This window comes from Anticarsia gemmatalis, chromosome 14, assembly GCF_050436995.1.
Source record: "Anticarsia gemmatalis isolate Benzon Research Colony breed Stoneville strain chromosome 14, ilAntGemm2 primary, whole genome shotgun sequence".
Taxonomy (NCBI): domain Eukaryota; kingdom Metazoa; phylum Arthropoda; class Insecta; order Lepidoptera; family Erebidae; genus Anticarsia; species Anticarsia gemmatalis.
Window position 1 is genome coordinate 5303185 of NC_134758.1, and position 14971 is coordinate 5318155.

Genomic DNA, 14971 nt, shown 5'->3' on the forward strand with positions numbered 1-14971 from the left:
TCTTACTTCGGAAACGTCTGTATCATAAAAGTTAAAGCCATGAGTCAATTTTAAAAGGACGTAAAATTTATTTTTAAAATTTAAGCTTTAAGTATTTAAACACCTATCAACGGAGAGACGTTCAACAGACTGGTTTATTTTTTAATCGAGATTTATATTCGGTGTCTCTTAGGAAATAAAATAATCACGGCGGCGTCCATTTGCATACAATGGTAAAATAATTTTACGCGCGTTTCGCAGCGCTTAATTCTACTTTTTATTTGGCCTTCCGCGCCCTATCTACGAATCAAACGGCCTGCTCGCGCGCGCCCATTTAAGTGTTAACATTTTTGAGAAGGCTCTTGAATACCTTTATGAATTCTAAAAAATACAGTTACTATACATGGTATGGTGTTACCTTATTAACTTTCTTGATATTAGCTCGTTAAGAATCGAATATGTAAATATGTTATAAGATGCATTTGGGATGTAAATTCCAAGAAATGTGTTACTAAATTAACATAAATGGGATATGGTACGGCTCCACTAAAATGACGGTCCTAAAAGCAATAAGCGCACCAGGCGAGCGAGATGCGACCAAGGCAGACTGCGTGGCGAGGTCGCGCGGTGCGCCCCACAGTCGTCGTGGCGCCGACTGCTCACCAGTGCCTTCCACCGCACATGCACTAATAGAAGCGCACCTTTGTTTTTAACTGCGTTAGCAAAGCGATAGTAGAATCGACCAAGAAAATGGTCGCAAAAATAATATTTTCTATCATAACAAAATTTACATTCAGAGCAAACATCGGCCGTCATATATTCAACACAAAAGTGCGAGCGACGGTCGACTAGCAACAAAAGGGCATGACTTTTCCCGCAAAAAAAGATGATCCTTAATCTGATTAAATCTCCATCGCGGCGGACGTCGGACCGTGAAAGATTAATGAATATTTGTGCGAGGATTCCCGGCTGGGTTGGCACGTAGCGCTGTCATAATCATATTAGCTGCGACCGGAGGCTCTAGCTAGGCACGCACGCACGCACAGAACTCACCGCACTCGTACTCCTGGCTACTTACCTACTCTTATTCACTGCCCTCACTTTCTTGACAAGAAATTAACCGTTGATAGTACACTTTTCTTAGAACGACTAACTGTATCATAGTTGACTCTACAGTATATAGATAACATCTCAAACAGTAACTATTGCCAGCGCTTACATCAATAAATAACAAGGTATTCAAAACAAACCATTGTATAATTGCCAATTACATTTGGCAAATGGAAAAATAGAGATACAAAGTAAAATTAATGACAACATTACGTCTACGAATAATAAATTCTACCAATAAAATAACGAACGAATAAGATACTAGATGAGAAGATATCTGTCGTGTTAGAAGTAAGTTAATAAAAGGCTGTTATTACCTGCGATGCTGTAGAAGTAAAACTCATTATAATTTTTAATATGTTTCTCTACACATAAAATAGCGATGACAAACATGGCGTAGCGAACGATACGCAACGCGTTAATGTAAGTGTTTTCACAATATGAATTATACATTGAATTGTGTCCAGGCGGACGCTTTATCTCATGTGCCGGGGCATCGACACATTATGCTACCCGATGCACTAGATTTTTATTACACATGTTCCACAAATAATCCAGTATAGCAAGTTTTTAATTTTACGTCACACCTGTCTACTAGCCTCCAACATACGATATCGAAAATAACAATTGAAATTAACGCATTTCGAGTGAGCTCAATAAACACACTCGTAAAAGAATCAATTGTTAAGACCCGAAAGAAATTAAACGTGAGAATGTATTGTTTCATACAAGCGTGAACAAAACGAAAATCGTTGTTTGCGTTAACCAGCTCTCAGGTCGTTTTCGACCTGCTTTCGTGAACATAAATCGCATTAAATAAAAGCATTATTTATGACGTCCATACTTCGAATTGAAAAAGTAAATTTGAGTTTGTATATTCACATGGGCCTTCTAGGCCATAAACCTTGTATGACTTTAGTTTTTAATGAAGAAAGAATATTTTTATTCATCTTAATTTAGTCGACTTTACTTTGCAATATTTTAATAGTAAAGTAATAAACCGACGTTTAATGTAGAGTGGTAGTAGTAGAGGCGTCGTTTTATGTTTGAGAGTAAATTGATTCATTATAAGAAGTATTATCTTCTCTTTTAAAGAAATAGCAATGACCAGTTTTTGTATTACTAAAAGACTTATACTGCGCGCGATGGTACTTTACGATATACTTTCAGTACTTCCAATTGAGTCGAAATGTTGAGAAAAAACTGCAGATGGGCCCAATATTTAACAAGGTGCCGATTAAAATGTTGACATCAATGAGCTTCAAGTTTCACAATGGCCATTGATCGCAACATATTTGGTGCTGGTCGCGATAAGGGCGGCGGAGTGTCGGATTGGTAATTAATTATTAGTTATGGCTTGTGGCGGCTATAAAGGCGAACTCATCAATGATTCAGGCGAGCAAACAAAGCGAGCGTGCACCGCGGGCATTATCCGCCATAAGACATCATAAACGGAGCACCATCATCTGGGCTTATAAAAAATTCATGCTCATCTCACATTTCGGCGCCCCTCTTAATTTCGCGTGAGCCTCTTCTTGGTTCGTGTAAAAACTTCGGGTGTCTTTTTATGACTTTTACTGCGGTATAATTGGGGTGGGGCGAGCGCTCGCGTCCCCGAGGTGACATAAATACTACCCCCTAACTCCTCGCTACCAACTACCCCGACTTAATCTCATGTAAGGCTATACGCCACGGAAGCTGATCGCATTAAGACCTCTTGGAAACCACAGGTTAAATTACTTAGTATTTTCTTAGACCAATAAATACTATATCCATTGGAGATGGCATTCGCTACTGGCACTTTGTTTTCAAACGATTATACTTAGAACGATTATGCTAATTATGTTGCTGATAGAAATAAAAAGTAAGGGGACATACCAGATGTCCCATCCCAGAATTGTAAATGCATTTTGCATGTTGTATCTAAATTTTTATTTGACGTGTTGCCATAAGTGTTGATTAAGTAACATAAAAATAGTTAAATAATGCCCTACGCAAGGAGTGCATTTACACTCTATCTTTTTTATATTATTTTTTTTTTCTCCTAAGACTCAATTCCACCATTAGGACTATGTATAAACAAACACAAACTTGTCTTAACTTATTAACTCCGGAATACTCCAGATGCAATTAACGTTTGTCCGATCTTTCCTAAAAGGTTCTTTGAACAACAAACAAAATGATGGTGTCTGTAAGATATCGAATGCGACTTCAATTTCATGGAGGTATCAAAGTAGTGCGAGAGGTGGCGGAACGTGGCGCGGCCTCTACTACCGTGCATGTGTATATTTATTTGCAAATTCCGAATAGCTTTCAATATGTAGACGCGGTGACTCCCGCCTGTCGATCCACTCCAATATCGCACTCCTTGTGAGACGTCACGAAGGCGACGCCATTATTCGATGCGACGATTGACTCACACGGGAGCACCGCCTCCTCAGGACGCCGCATGATAGATGAGAGCCAAAAAACATATCCGTAATTGAGATTTCTATTACAGAAATTGAAAGCGATCAGTTTTTTTCATGTTTGTTTACATAACGTGAGTGGCGTCGGTCGGCGACGGCGACGCTATCGCGTTTCGGAAGTGTTCGCGGACGTCAATTTGTATATTGTCATTATTAGAGTTGGCGCGGAAAGTTTGGGTGCGTTCATCCATCATGGTGTGACGGGCGACCGGTCCGATATCGCGCCTAATACGTATTGATTTCCCACTTAGCGTTTTTCTTGGGAATCGCGGCGCTCCACCCTTCCGCCGGCCGGAGGCCTAACGAGCTGTTTGTCCTCTACTCGCGGCAACTAGGGCGATTGTCGCTCCACACTTCGACGTCGTCAAAATTACTCACCGTAGGTAGCTCTGATTGAGGACAAGACGAAGAACAAATCTAATTATACTAAAGAGAGAGGTAGGTTAATTATATGCTAAACATATTATTTTCACCGATACTCTAGTATTTATAGGACAAATCAATTTGGTAGTTAAGGGATTTGTAACTTTCTTATATTTTAATCGCCCAGCAAATGTTTGTATGGCTGTAAGTAACAACATAGACAAGGAATAAATTCTTAGAAAGGAAACTTTTGGAGCACATTTTAAGGAAAAACTTGTTTTTGTAACTGAATATGATACAGTATTGTGTGACAGTGCACGCAAATAATGTTCTTTTCTGATATGATGTCGGTAACGAGGAAGCTCGTATGAGATATGATGTAAGCAAGTGAAATATTTGTGTAGGTACATTTGCCTAAATGCTGTAGAAAAAGATTTCGTCACCAAGGTCCCCGGTGGGGGGGAGGAGAGGGGAGGCGAGAACAATGGTTTCGGTTCTCACACGTGTGGAGGATTATTTGCATTCGGAAATAAAGAGAGGAATGATAAAAGAAAGGCGCGAGCGAGGTCCCACCGCCTCAGGGTGGGGTGTGGGAAATAGGAGACAGGGGGGTGGGGAGCGAGGTGGCGTCTTCAAGGGGGTGGGGGCTCGTTACGCGAACAATGGAGAAATAATGTACAGATTGCAGTGAGCGATGCGCCCAGCGCGACTCAGGTGTCTTAGCTCTGTGTGTGGACATCACGCCTCCGGTGTTCTGTGCAACACTAGCTTTATCTACGTTCGTAATAAATAAGCGGCGTGGGAGCACATACAAATGTGCACCATCGCACACTAAACTCAACTTTACAGAAAACCTTACTTGTTTTCATCGACATATCTGGACGAATGCATAAAGTATTATGTCTCATCCAAGTCTAATTGTCATAACTAATATCGATTGATTTGTATTAGTGTACGAACCACCAAGGCTACGAGCCCCTATATTGACATTCAAGAAACAGAGATCGTTAACAAGCCATTTACACGGATTTAAATAAAATGTTGTAACTACTCTATTCGGAAGTCATAAAGCACAACATCAACATAACAATGTCCGAGCGTAAAGTGTAAAGCGACGTTTTAATGGCAGCAGCGAGCCGGGTAAGGCGAGGCCGGCCGTTTAATATAGGACGTGTTCATAGGAAGCGCAAGCAATCACAACACAATCACCCCATCCTCGCGTGACACCGAAAACGTCCTCGTTTATATAAGTATAAATTAATCCATTTAGAGCGAGCGACCGGCACCGACAGCGACCGACGATTAACGGAAGCTTCTACTTAACTAATTTATCCTCGGGTGGTTTTAACAGAATGGATAGCAGCAGTGATTACGGGCGATGGCGACGATCTCGTGTGACGACGCTCGCTCCGTACGCCCGGAGATGCGCGTACGCAGCGCACACAAGTGTACGCGCAATCAAATGTTATTCGTTACAATTGTTGGACGCATAACGTGATTTAACGATGATTAGGATCAATCACATGACATGGACTTTTGTACTCCATTGCTTGATTGGACAATAAATACTCGTTCATTTCGGTTCTTTAACGCTTGTTCACAAGGTGCTTATTTTTTTTTAATCCTGTTTAAATGCATGCCAGTTTGTTAACTTGAAAACTTTTCAGTGACACTATTACAATAGCACATCTTTTTCAAGCAGTAGGGAGTCTACGTCGACTGCCCTAGTCGAATGGGAAAAAATATAAGCTTTCTAATGCACAAAAATCAACATACGATAACACTTAAATATTTATTAGGTAAATCGACCGCAATAATTCGCTGAAATTCAGGGGCATTATTATTCTGAGTCGGCTTTACTATAGTCAAATGTTTGTAATCCAGCAAGCCCGCGACATTTTAATAACATTGATCAAATAGAACAAAAGTATGTGGACCGAGCACTCGACAGAGATGAAAGTTAAAAGGGTCGCGAGGGGGAATGTGGGGGGGTGTGGTGTAAGGGGAGGAGCGGGTTGAATGTCTTATTCCCTCCACAATTCAGAGGTATTTCGTGTTCTTCATACGCAAATATATCCTCGTTACGGAGGTACACGTGAGCCTCCGATTGCGTGCGTCTAGTATGAAAACCCCTGGCGAGTAAGTGCTGCCGAACCGTGGGAATTGTCCCTACACGAAAATTGGATTCAGTAATCAAACGAATTCAGCAAACGTTACGTCGTTATTTTACGGCATATGGTAAAAAAACTACTTTGACACGGTTTTGTCAATTTTACTTTTATGCATATTTTTTTTTATAGCAGTTACCATATGTGACAACAATCAGTATTTTCAGTTCAAACCAATTAGTGACTTTCACAATACGCATAATGCATATGAATAACAAATTATTAAAACTTCAATTTGAAAATTAAGCCCAGTGAAAAGTCTAAAAACATGGTCATAAAATAATAAAAAAATATAATTGATTGATTAAAGTAACAAAATGTAAGTATTGATATCGTATACCTTTACGCGTATATTTATAACAATATTAAAGTAGAGGCGATATGTTATCAGCTATAAATTACAAGCGCTCCAGTATTTTAATTAAGTTTAGCCAGTAAACCCAAACATATATTTATGAAATAGGTTTTGTGTTACAAAACAAGATTCAGGCCTAGATTCACAACAAGTAATTAGTAATAGGGTAGTTGATTGGGTTCACGAAAAATTATTAAACTTGTAATTACTCGTAAAAGCTTCACTTGAACTGCTCATTCTATGGTAGGTATTTTTTGGCTTTCGTAACAGAAGGGCGAAAAACGGGACTCTCTTAAATTCGCCATGTCTGTCTGTCTGTCCGTGTATTACACTTCCGACTCGCACTTGACCATTTTTTTTGTAAATATTGTTGATATTAAAATGATTACAGATTGTAACTTTAAATTTAGCACTCATATGCTCCCAAAGAAAATACGAAAGTGTGACGTCACTATGTCGTACTTATATCTAAAGAGTAGCTGATTTGACTTGTAGTCGACTACATGTTAAAATATAATAATATGTATGTTCTAAATATCTCTCTTTTTATTTGTCTAGTTTTAATACGTTCAAATCAGGAGTATTTGAAAAGAAATATTAATTAGGTACTACATAAACGGTAATTACGAAATGATGGATTTTGTTAAAGCTACGTTCAAGATTTTATTCTCTGATTTCTACATGGGAAAACTATAAACACATTAAAATGACTTCCTTCTTATTATTACAAGTCTACGATTTTAATCAAACGAGCACTAATGATGTGAAAAGTGAAACTACGCGAGTTAACTGTACATACGACTTAAAGAAAATAATCTATTCCGTGAATTCGTTGAACATCGATATGCTAATGTATTCATGGAAGAAAATATTGTTTTAAGGGGAAATGGTAATTAATTATTACAGCGCCATGACATTAATTATATAAAAAAGCTATCGCTGCCTTTCTTAATGATTCGGGAGGGTTTTTCTTTAAAGCGTACTTTTTATATTCAAACAATTTGCCTTAGCTGTATTAATTTCAATGTTTATTTATAACTTCACGCCTGTTGTACTCTAAACGTGTGGTAGACTTAGAGGTGATGAAATACACCCGCGATTTTTCATTTACTGTTACTTTATACCGAGCACGTTACTAAAGGCCGGGATAATATAGAGAATAGTAATAAAATTAAATTATTCAATTACACTTTGTCCGACCCGGGAATCGAACCGGAGATTATCAGTAGTCTTATAAACTACCGCCCAGACCACAGAGAAATACGTACTTTTAAAACGCGTACATTATGACGTTTGTAACTTCATAGTAGGTTCTCACCAGCCGTATCATAATTAATTTACTACGCACGTTTTTATATTATTTTAGGTTATTGGTTAAATTAATTCTATCGAAATAAACACGCGAAAGACTAATTAGAAAATTAAATTGTCTATTTTATGAGCAGTCACGTGTCCCAGAAGAATGTTTGTGACGTAAGCAACGTTGTAAATGACAAGTCATCCAAGTAAAAAGATTCGTTCTCTCATTTTCTACGATGTCAAACTCACGTTTTTGAGATGAATAAACTTAATTACGCGTAACGATTTTCTCATTCGGTATTGCAACTCTTTAACCCAGATACGTAGGAACACGTGCATACTAGACGTCACTTTTTTTTTTTTTTTTTTTTTTTAAATAACCCATATCTGTCCCACTGCAGGGCAAGGGTCTCCTCCCAAACGAGGGGGAGGGTTAGGCCTTGAGTCCACCACGCTGGCCAAGTGCGGGTTGGGGACTTTGCATGCCCTCAATAAATGTATTAAACAAATTTTAGGCATGCAAGGTTTCCTCACGATGTTTTCCTTCACCGTTAGAGCAAGTGATAATTATTTCTAATACACACATAACTTTCGAAAAGTCATTGGTGTGTTGCCTCGGATTCGAACCTGCGACCACTTGCGTGGGAGGTGCCAACTTAAACCACTCGGCTATCACTGCTTGACTACTACTAGACGTCACTAATGTCAATAAAATAAATGAACTACCCCCGGTTTCTGAGTACATTTAGCGTTAGTTTATCCATTCAATAGCGTTTTTTTATAAGAGCTTAAACGCTAATGAATAGAAAAACTACTGCTAAATGTACCTCAGAAACTGGCGGTTAGTCCTTCATGGAACAGGCATTAAGTTTCTTTTGACTTGTGGTACTAAGTCTATGCAAGACGTTTTTTTACGGGGGGGGGGGGGGGTGCATTTTTGTTTTTGTTTCAACAAACATTCAAACATTCCTTAATTGTTTCAATTAAGGAATGTTTGCAGGTAGAAAACATGTTGTGCTAGCTCTACTTAACAAGGGATACAGACTAAGAAATATGAAAATAGTAATAAAACTATACCTTATGAATACACTCAGTTAACTAAAACAGTAACTCAGTTTTCAGTTATGAAAGTATGCAAAGATTTGGATATAAAGACAATTCCAAGTAAACAATTGCATTTCTGAAAACTGTCAAGAGATAGTCTAAACAAAAGCTATATATGTTTCAAATGATTACTTCAGTTCAATAATGAGAATGAAATTATGATAAACAACTCCTATTTCAACAATGACATCACATAGCCAATATAAATTAAACTACACTATCACATTACTGCTATGAAAACAGAGGTCAAGTTAGCTGGGTTTCAAAAACTATATGAGTGACGAATTTCTATCCATAGGTGCTATAAAACAGGTGTATTGCAAACCTTAGACAGTAACAAATCCAATTGTCTATCTTTTTCTTTACGTTTCTTCTTATTTGAGACCAGATTGAGAAACGTGGCATCCGTGATACAGTAGCAGTCTTTGTTATTTTCAATTGTGTACTACGACAAAGTTGAAATATGCTAGTACCTTGGTGGCGTCTTTTACTACTTACTTCCAAAACATACATACATAATATTACACCAGTTATACCTAAAAGTGTAGGCAGTGGTATATGAAATACACCCATGTTCAATTACACATTCAAAACAGTTGTTGACTTTAAAAAAAAAACTAGGTAGTTTGAATCTGATTAAAACCATTCATCAAGTAAATAATTTAATTACACATTGTCCTAATGACATGTGAGTCATATATGCTTACTCAAGCAATATTTAGTTGTAAAGTTGTGTGTCGAGAGTTATAAAATTAAAAATTTTATGTTGACTGCATGTGTGTCTATTGTTGACAAGTTGCTTAAAAGATTTTATTTCTAACTAACTTAACATTCACTAACAGTGAAAAGCTAGCTGAATTTGTGCCAATTTGTTTAAGTTTCATGCTTACATTATAACTCACCTCATTCTGATCCAGTTCCTGTAGGTATCTATCATTGTGCTGTTTCTCATACAGTGCTCGGGCTAGTGCGCTCCGGGGCCGGTAGAACCCATTAACTCCTGAACCACTTGCCATCTCCTCAACGTTACTGTTAGTCCTTTCAAGAGCAGTTTTGAATAACCGCTTATTTAATTTTGGGAGATCATCTCTTTGACAGACCAACTGGCAATCCTTTAGGTAATAACAGGATAAATCAGATTTGTATTCAGCCTTCACAGTCAGAATATGACAGGAGATGACCAAATACGACACAATACTAAAAATAAGGCTCATTTAAGGAGTAAAACATACTTCTTTTTATTGTTTTGAGAAAATATAAGATAATCACTGTGTTATGGCTGTAGCCTCACTTGTGCTTTACTGCAACAGTATTTAGTACAGTCTCATTGATAGGATATTTTATTATTTAAGCTTCATAGATCATAATAATAGCACTTTTTGTATAATTGTTATAAAAAATCTATAAAAACGTCCAAAACATCTTTTTTTGCTCCCAAATGTCAAACCTCGATACTAGAGCTCCCGTCAGAGGGCAGATTGACTTACAGAATGTGTTTACGAAGCTAGTTGTAATATACATTTCTGTAAACTTATCAAACACTGTTGGAGTTCCGTTAATTAATATTTGGTACTAATAAATTACTATCACCGTTTTTTGAAATAATCTTATACTAGATAGCTTAAATATTTATTATTACAGAAATTATAATTTCTAAATACTCTTCATAAATATGCTTTGTAAACACACCTAAGTTTATTGAAAATGAAACAAAGTTGAAAAATAGATGTACACAGAGATCTTACAATACAAATTAGATAGATACAAATTAAAAAGAATACTTAGGAATTAGAGGAAAGAGAATATTGTGGCGGATTCTTTTATCTACAGGGTTCTACATTTTCCCGTTAAATAATCAAGAAGAACATTCATCCGACATGGTTTTAATGTTTTAAATCAGAAAGAAAGTGTTCTAGGTTTTTAAATATTTACGAATATAACTTAACTTAACTTTATACTAACCGTTTCTTGTTTAGCTTCAACAGAAGCCCTTGCCACAATTTCTCGAAGCACTAAATTCATCATCTTGCTTTCACTGTGTAACAGTTATTTTCGATACAATACCAATTGGTTCACGAAGGTAAGTGATACTTTGAAGGGCACTGTTTAGATTATTTGACTTGATATAACTTGGACACTGTAGTTTATAAAGTATAATACACTTTCTGGCGTAATACGTGGTGAAAGGTGATTCTAATGATTACTTGGATAAGACTATATACTGAAATCAGAATTCTAGTTCGGCCTTGGCCGTGACCGACCGTTCACTGTCTCACCGCTGCGCTTGACCACCTCCGATAGTTTAGAAAAGCCGTTAACTATAAGAACTATTTTTATTGTAGAAAGGTTTACTTAGATTACTAAGCACCTGTTTATTTTTGTATTGTTCGGAGATAATTGTTAACTATTGTGTACCGAAGGTAAAACGCTAATGGGCAAAAATACAAAAGGACTTATTTATCACCTAAAATGTAGCTCTAAGGCAAAAATAATTGTATAGGTATCGATTAACGTTAGAACAAAAAAGTGGCGGAAAATTGCTCTCTACAGGATGTTTTCAATTGAATGCTGACTACCTATTACTTATTTTATTTTTTAGGGTGTAAGTATGTCAACAATCGAAGCTGCAAGACGTTCTTTGATCTTTTTTGAGTAGTTTTATTTGTTGGCGATGTAGGTGTACTGTACTGTACTTAACAGTGTACATCTTATGCAATCTTAGAATCCTGAAATCTTGAACGAAGATTAATTAAGCCGTCGTAAATTAAATCAGATTTTGTCTCTCCTCTATAATTCGGAACAAACCAACCTACTAAACGCTACAAAGAACGCACACATGATATTACGACTACGCATGAGATAAGAAAAAGTACGCTAACTTCACGATTATTATGGTTCCACTGATCCACATTTCCATGATAAAAACAAAACAACACATAATAAATCAATTAGATCAATTTCTCACCTTATCTTCTCGAATCTCCGGAACCTTAGGTTGATGAAAAGGAGCAGACATTTTGAATAATAAAAAAAACAATTAGCTACAATAAAGTTATAACGTGGATCTCAGAACTGTGATCGCCTTGAAGTGAGCGATAATAACGGATATAGGGACAGATAGTTATGGCTGCATGCAAACCTCCGACTTTATCTTTACGCCGTTATAAATCGAGATAACAATAGCGGCTGTCAACGATAAATTTTATGCTGATAAGTATAATTTTCTTATTAAACCTAAGTAATCCGATACGTTAGTGTGTCAACACCGATGTAACATTAACGAATGTATTTTGTCGATAGAAGCAAAATAATACTCAGATAAACGCAGAACCTCATATGATCATGATTTTTCGGAACTCTCATATCATTTACTAAAAAGGCGATAAAAAAGGCACTCTACCACAGACACCCTGATAGTTCTATGAAACACCCCGCTATTTTTTCTTAACTTTTCTCCTCTCTTTGTCTTGAATGACATCTAATGATACTAATACATTAAGTTGTTATGACAAGTTACATTTAAAATTATCCAAAGAATGTAGAGCTTTGTGTAGGTTCAATATAGATTCTCAATCACGAGCGGATTGCCCGAAGCAGTGTGCGGCGTTTCGAACGCGGCACCGGCGCAGGCGCACGCGGGACATTTAAAATAATTACAAGCCATCCGAGAGACGTAACAGCCAGTGTTTTGAGACCATTACTTATTTTTTAATTCAAAAAAATATTTTTAAAAGCACACACTTAGTACCGATTGGTGGATTGCGGCCAATAAATGAGACTATTACAAGTTTTCGGTGTAATTTTGTTGTTCGAATTATTGTATGTTACATCAAATTTATATTATTATTAGGGCATTACTTTTAAAACAATTTCCTTAACATGCGAAAACGTGCAATATGGGAGTCTTAATCGTGGGAGGATACGTCCTAATTAGACTTAAACGTTATAAAGTTGAAATCAATTTTAAATTGTAAAGCAATTGCTTACTCTGTCGATCTCTTTGAACATGATAATATACGTTCGATATTCAAACAGATTTTAAGAACAAAATTAGCTGTAAGATCAACTAGGTTGCTAAGGCAATTTCTAAAATGCAAGTATTTAAATACCCATTTTATTTACAAGTCTAGAAATGAACGTAAAATTCCCAAATCATTTATTTTTAACAGTTTTTCATCACCTGAGCTGGAATGGATCTGGTTAAGTTGAGTTGATCTGGTTTAGTTCCGCTACCCATTTGATTCTTTTGCGTAAAAAGGTATCATGCTATACTACGTACTTACACATAATTTCTCTTTTAAAGATTTTGCTCTCAATTTTTTATCTATGGACAACTCGTTTATGTCAAATAAACTTTTGTGGACACTACTTGTCACAGTTGATACGTTCTGGTACTGCCTCGAAATACTAGCAAGATTTTTTAAAGAAAACAGATCTATAAGCGTAACTGAAGTTACATCGGCTGTTGTCTCTAAAGCTGACATCATGGAGTGTCAATTACAATATTCGTAAAAAAATCTTCACCACTTAATATGCTCAGAAGAGCTTCTATTGTGGGCACTTTGTGGGCACTAAGACTGCTGGGCGCAAGAGGGATTGAGTGGAATATGTCTTTCGGATGCAGGTGGAGGTGTCAAGTGTTGTCACTCTATAGATGATGAACAAAGTGATGGTGCAATGACTTGAAAACCTGTCACAAGGCTGGACAGAACTGCCAATGACGGCCTGTGGAGGAGTTAAATAAGGTAAAAACCCTTATTTACATTAAATATTACGAAGTGTTTTCAAATCTATTCAACCTATTCGTACATGACAAACATTTTTGAATCAAGTTTTTTGTAACTTTTACATTAATTACTTCAGTAATTAATGTAAAAGTTATTTATCAGTAATTAATGTAATTAATGTAAAAGTTATTAGTTAAGTTTACATTAAAAGTGTACATGTACGACCATTTTTAACAGATTTCTTATACGCTTTGTTAAACAAAATAATCTCATCTATGTCAAGATTGCAAAAGTATTTTTAATCAATCATTTGTTCGTTTAAAAAGGTAAGGCGATCAGAAACAAAACCAAATGGTCGGTTTAATTTAAATCTGTGCACGTAGTTTTTGCACCCCCAACCGCATTCTCACAGCGGCTGAGACTTGATGCACTTCAATTCTGATTGGATCATTACCGAGTTCATCATACCCCGTGCGATCCTCGGGCCAAGAAAGAGACGAAAGTAACAATATCGAGAAATGAAGAGCGAGACAAACACACCCAGCCGAGCACATCGCTCAGAAATTATTTCATATCATGATTATTGGAACTTTATTGCACTTCGTAACTAACAATTGACATTAGGAAATGCAATTTCATATTGATTTCGTAATATCGTCTCTCGTTTATTTTTATCAATGCGGCAAATCTTTCTATGATTTGCGGCTAACCATCGATGGGCATGTTGGTTGTTTTCTTGTGGCTTCACGTTCCGAGAAAATGTCATTAAAAGCTCTATAGGGGATTAAGTCGGTTTAAATTTTCACGTAGCCCGGCAGGAAATCGGTTTAGCCGTAACAAAGGGTGGGAAGATACCGAGAAATAATTATCTTTCGTTGGAATACAAACCGCTAAACGTGCAATTACACCGTTACAGATGGAGCATTAAGTTATCAAAAAATAATAATGTTTCACACCGGCCGGAAGGTGTCGTTGGCATCACGTCCGCCGGCCGCAATCACTCGCTCGTCACTGATTTCGATACAACGAATATACTCATCAGTCATCACGTTTCTAATAAAAATCGTCAGGCATCTGTTGTCTTGCGTAACCGCATTTATTGCCGTTAATGGTCCCTTTCTTAATGTTAATTTGTGTCAGAGCAACCGTCACTACTGTAACTCGATTCGTTTACTCGTGCGTATCTACATCGAATGGATATCGTGCAAATATTCGTGTCATAATACAAAATATTTTCCATAGGCCTAGCTGAAAGTACACGTTGAAAACGTAATTGCTATCAATTAGTTTCCGCAATACGCTTATATTTTGTAATGTTGTATACATTTATTACGAAACGACTACGAGTCTTTACAAATAAAAAGTCGATCTTTTATGAATAGATATTTCATTATGCCG

At 36.8% G+C, this 14971-nt stretch overlaps 1 protein-coding gene across 6 annotated transcripts in view; it reads right to left on the reverse strand.

Moving 5' to 3' along the window:
* Positions 1 to 11950, reverse strand: part of LOC142978373 (protein-L-histidine N-pros-methyltransferase) — a 51567-nt gene extending 39617 nt beyond the window's left edge. Inside the window, exons 1-3 of one of the 6 annotated variants that reach the window (XM_076122797.1) lie at positions 11812 to 11915; positions 9749 to 9958; positions 9172 to 9291 (exon numbers count right to left, since the gene is read on the reverse strand). In XM_076122797.1, the coding sequence (XP_075978912.1) occupies positions 9172 to 9291; positions 9749 to 9958; positions 11812 to 11862 (381 nt within the window). In that variant the 5' untranslated portion in view covers positions 11863 to 11915. Of the gene's footprint in view, positions 1 to 9171; positions 9292 to 9748; positions 10306 to 10808; positions 11085 to 11811 lie in introns of those variants that run through there. The other 5 variants (XM_076122799.1, XM_076122796.1, XM_076122801.1 and 2 more) reach the window with 5 other exon arrangements.
* Positions 11951 to 14971: the final 3021 nt, after the last annotated feature.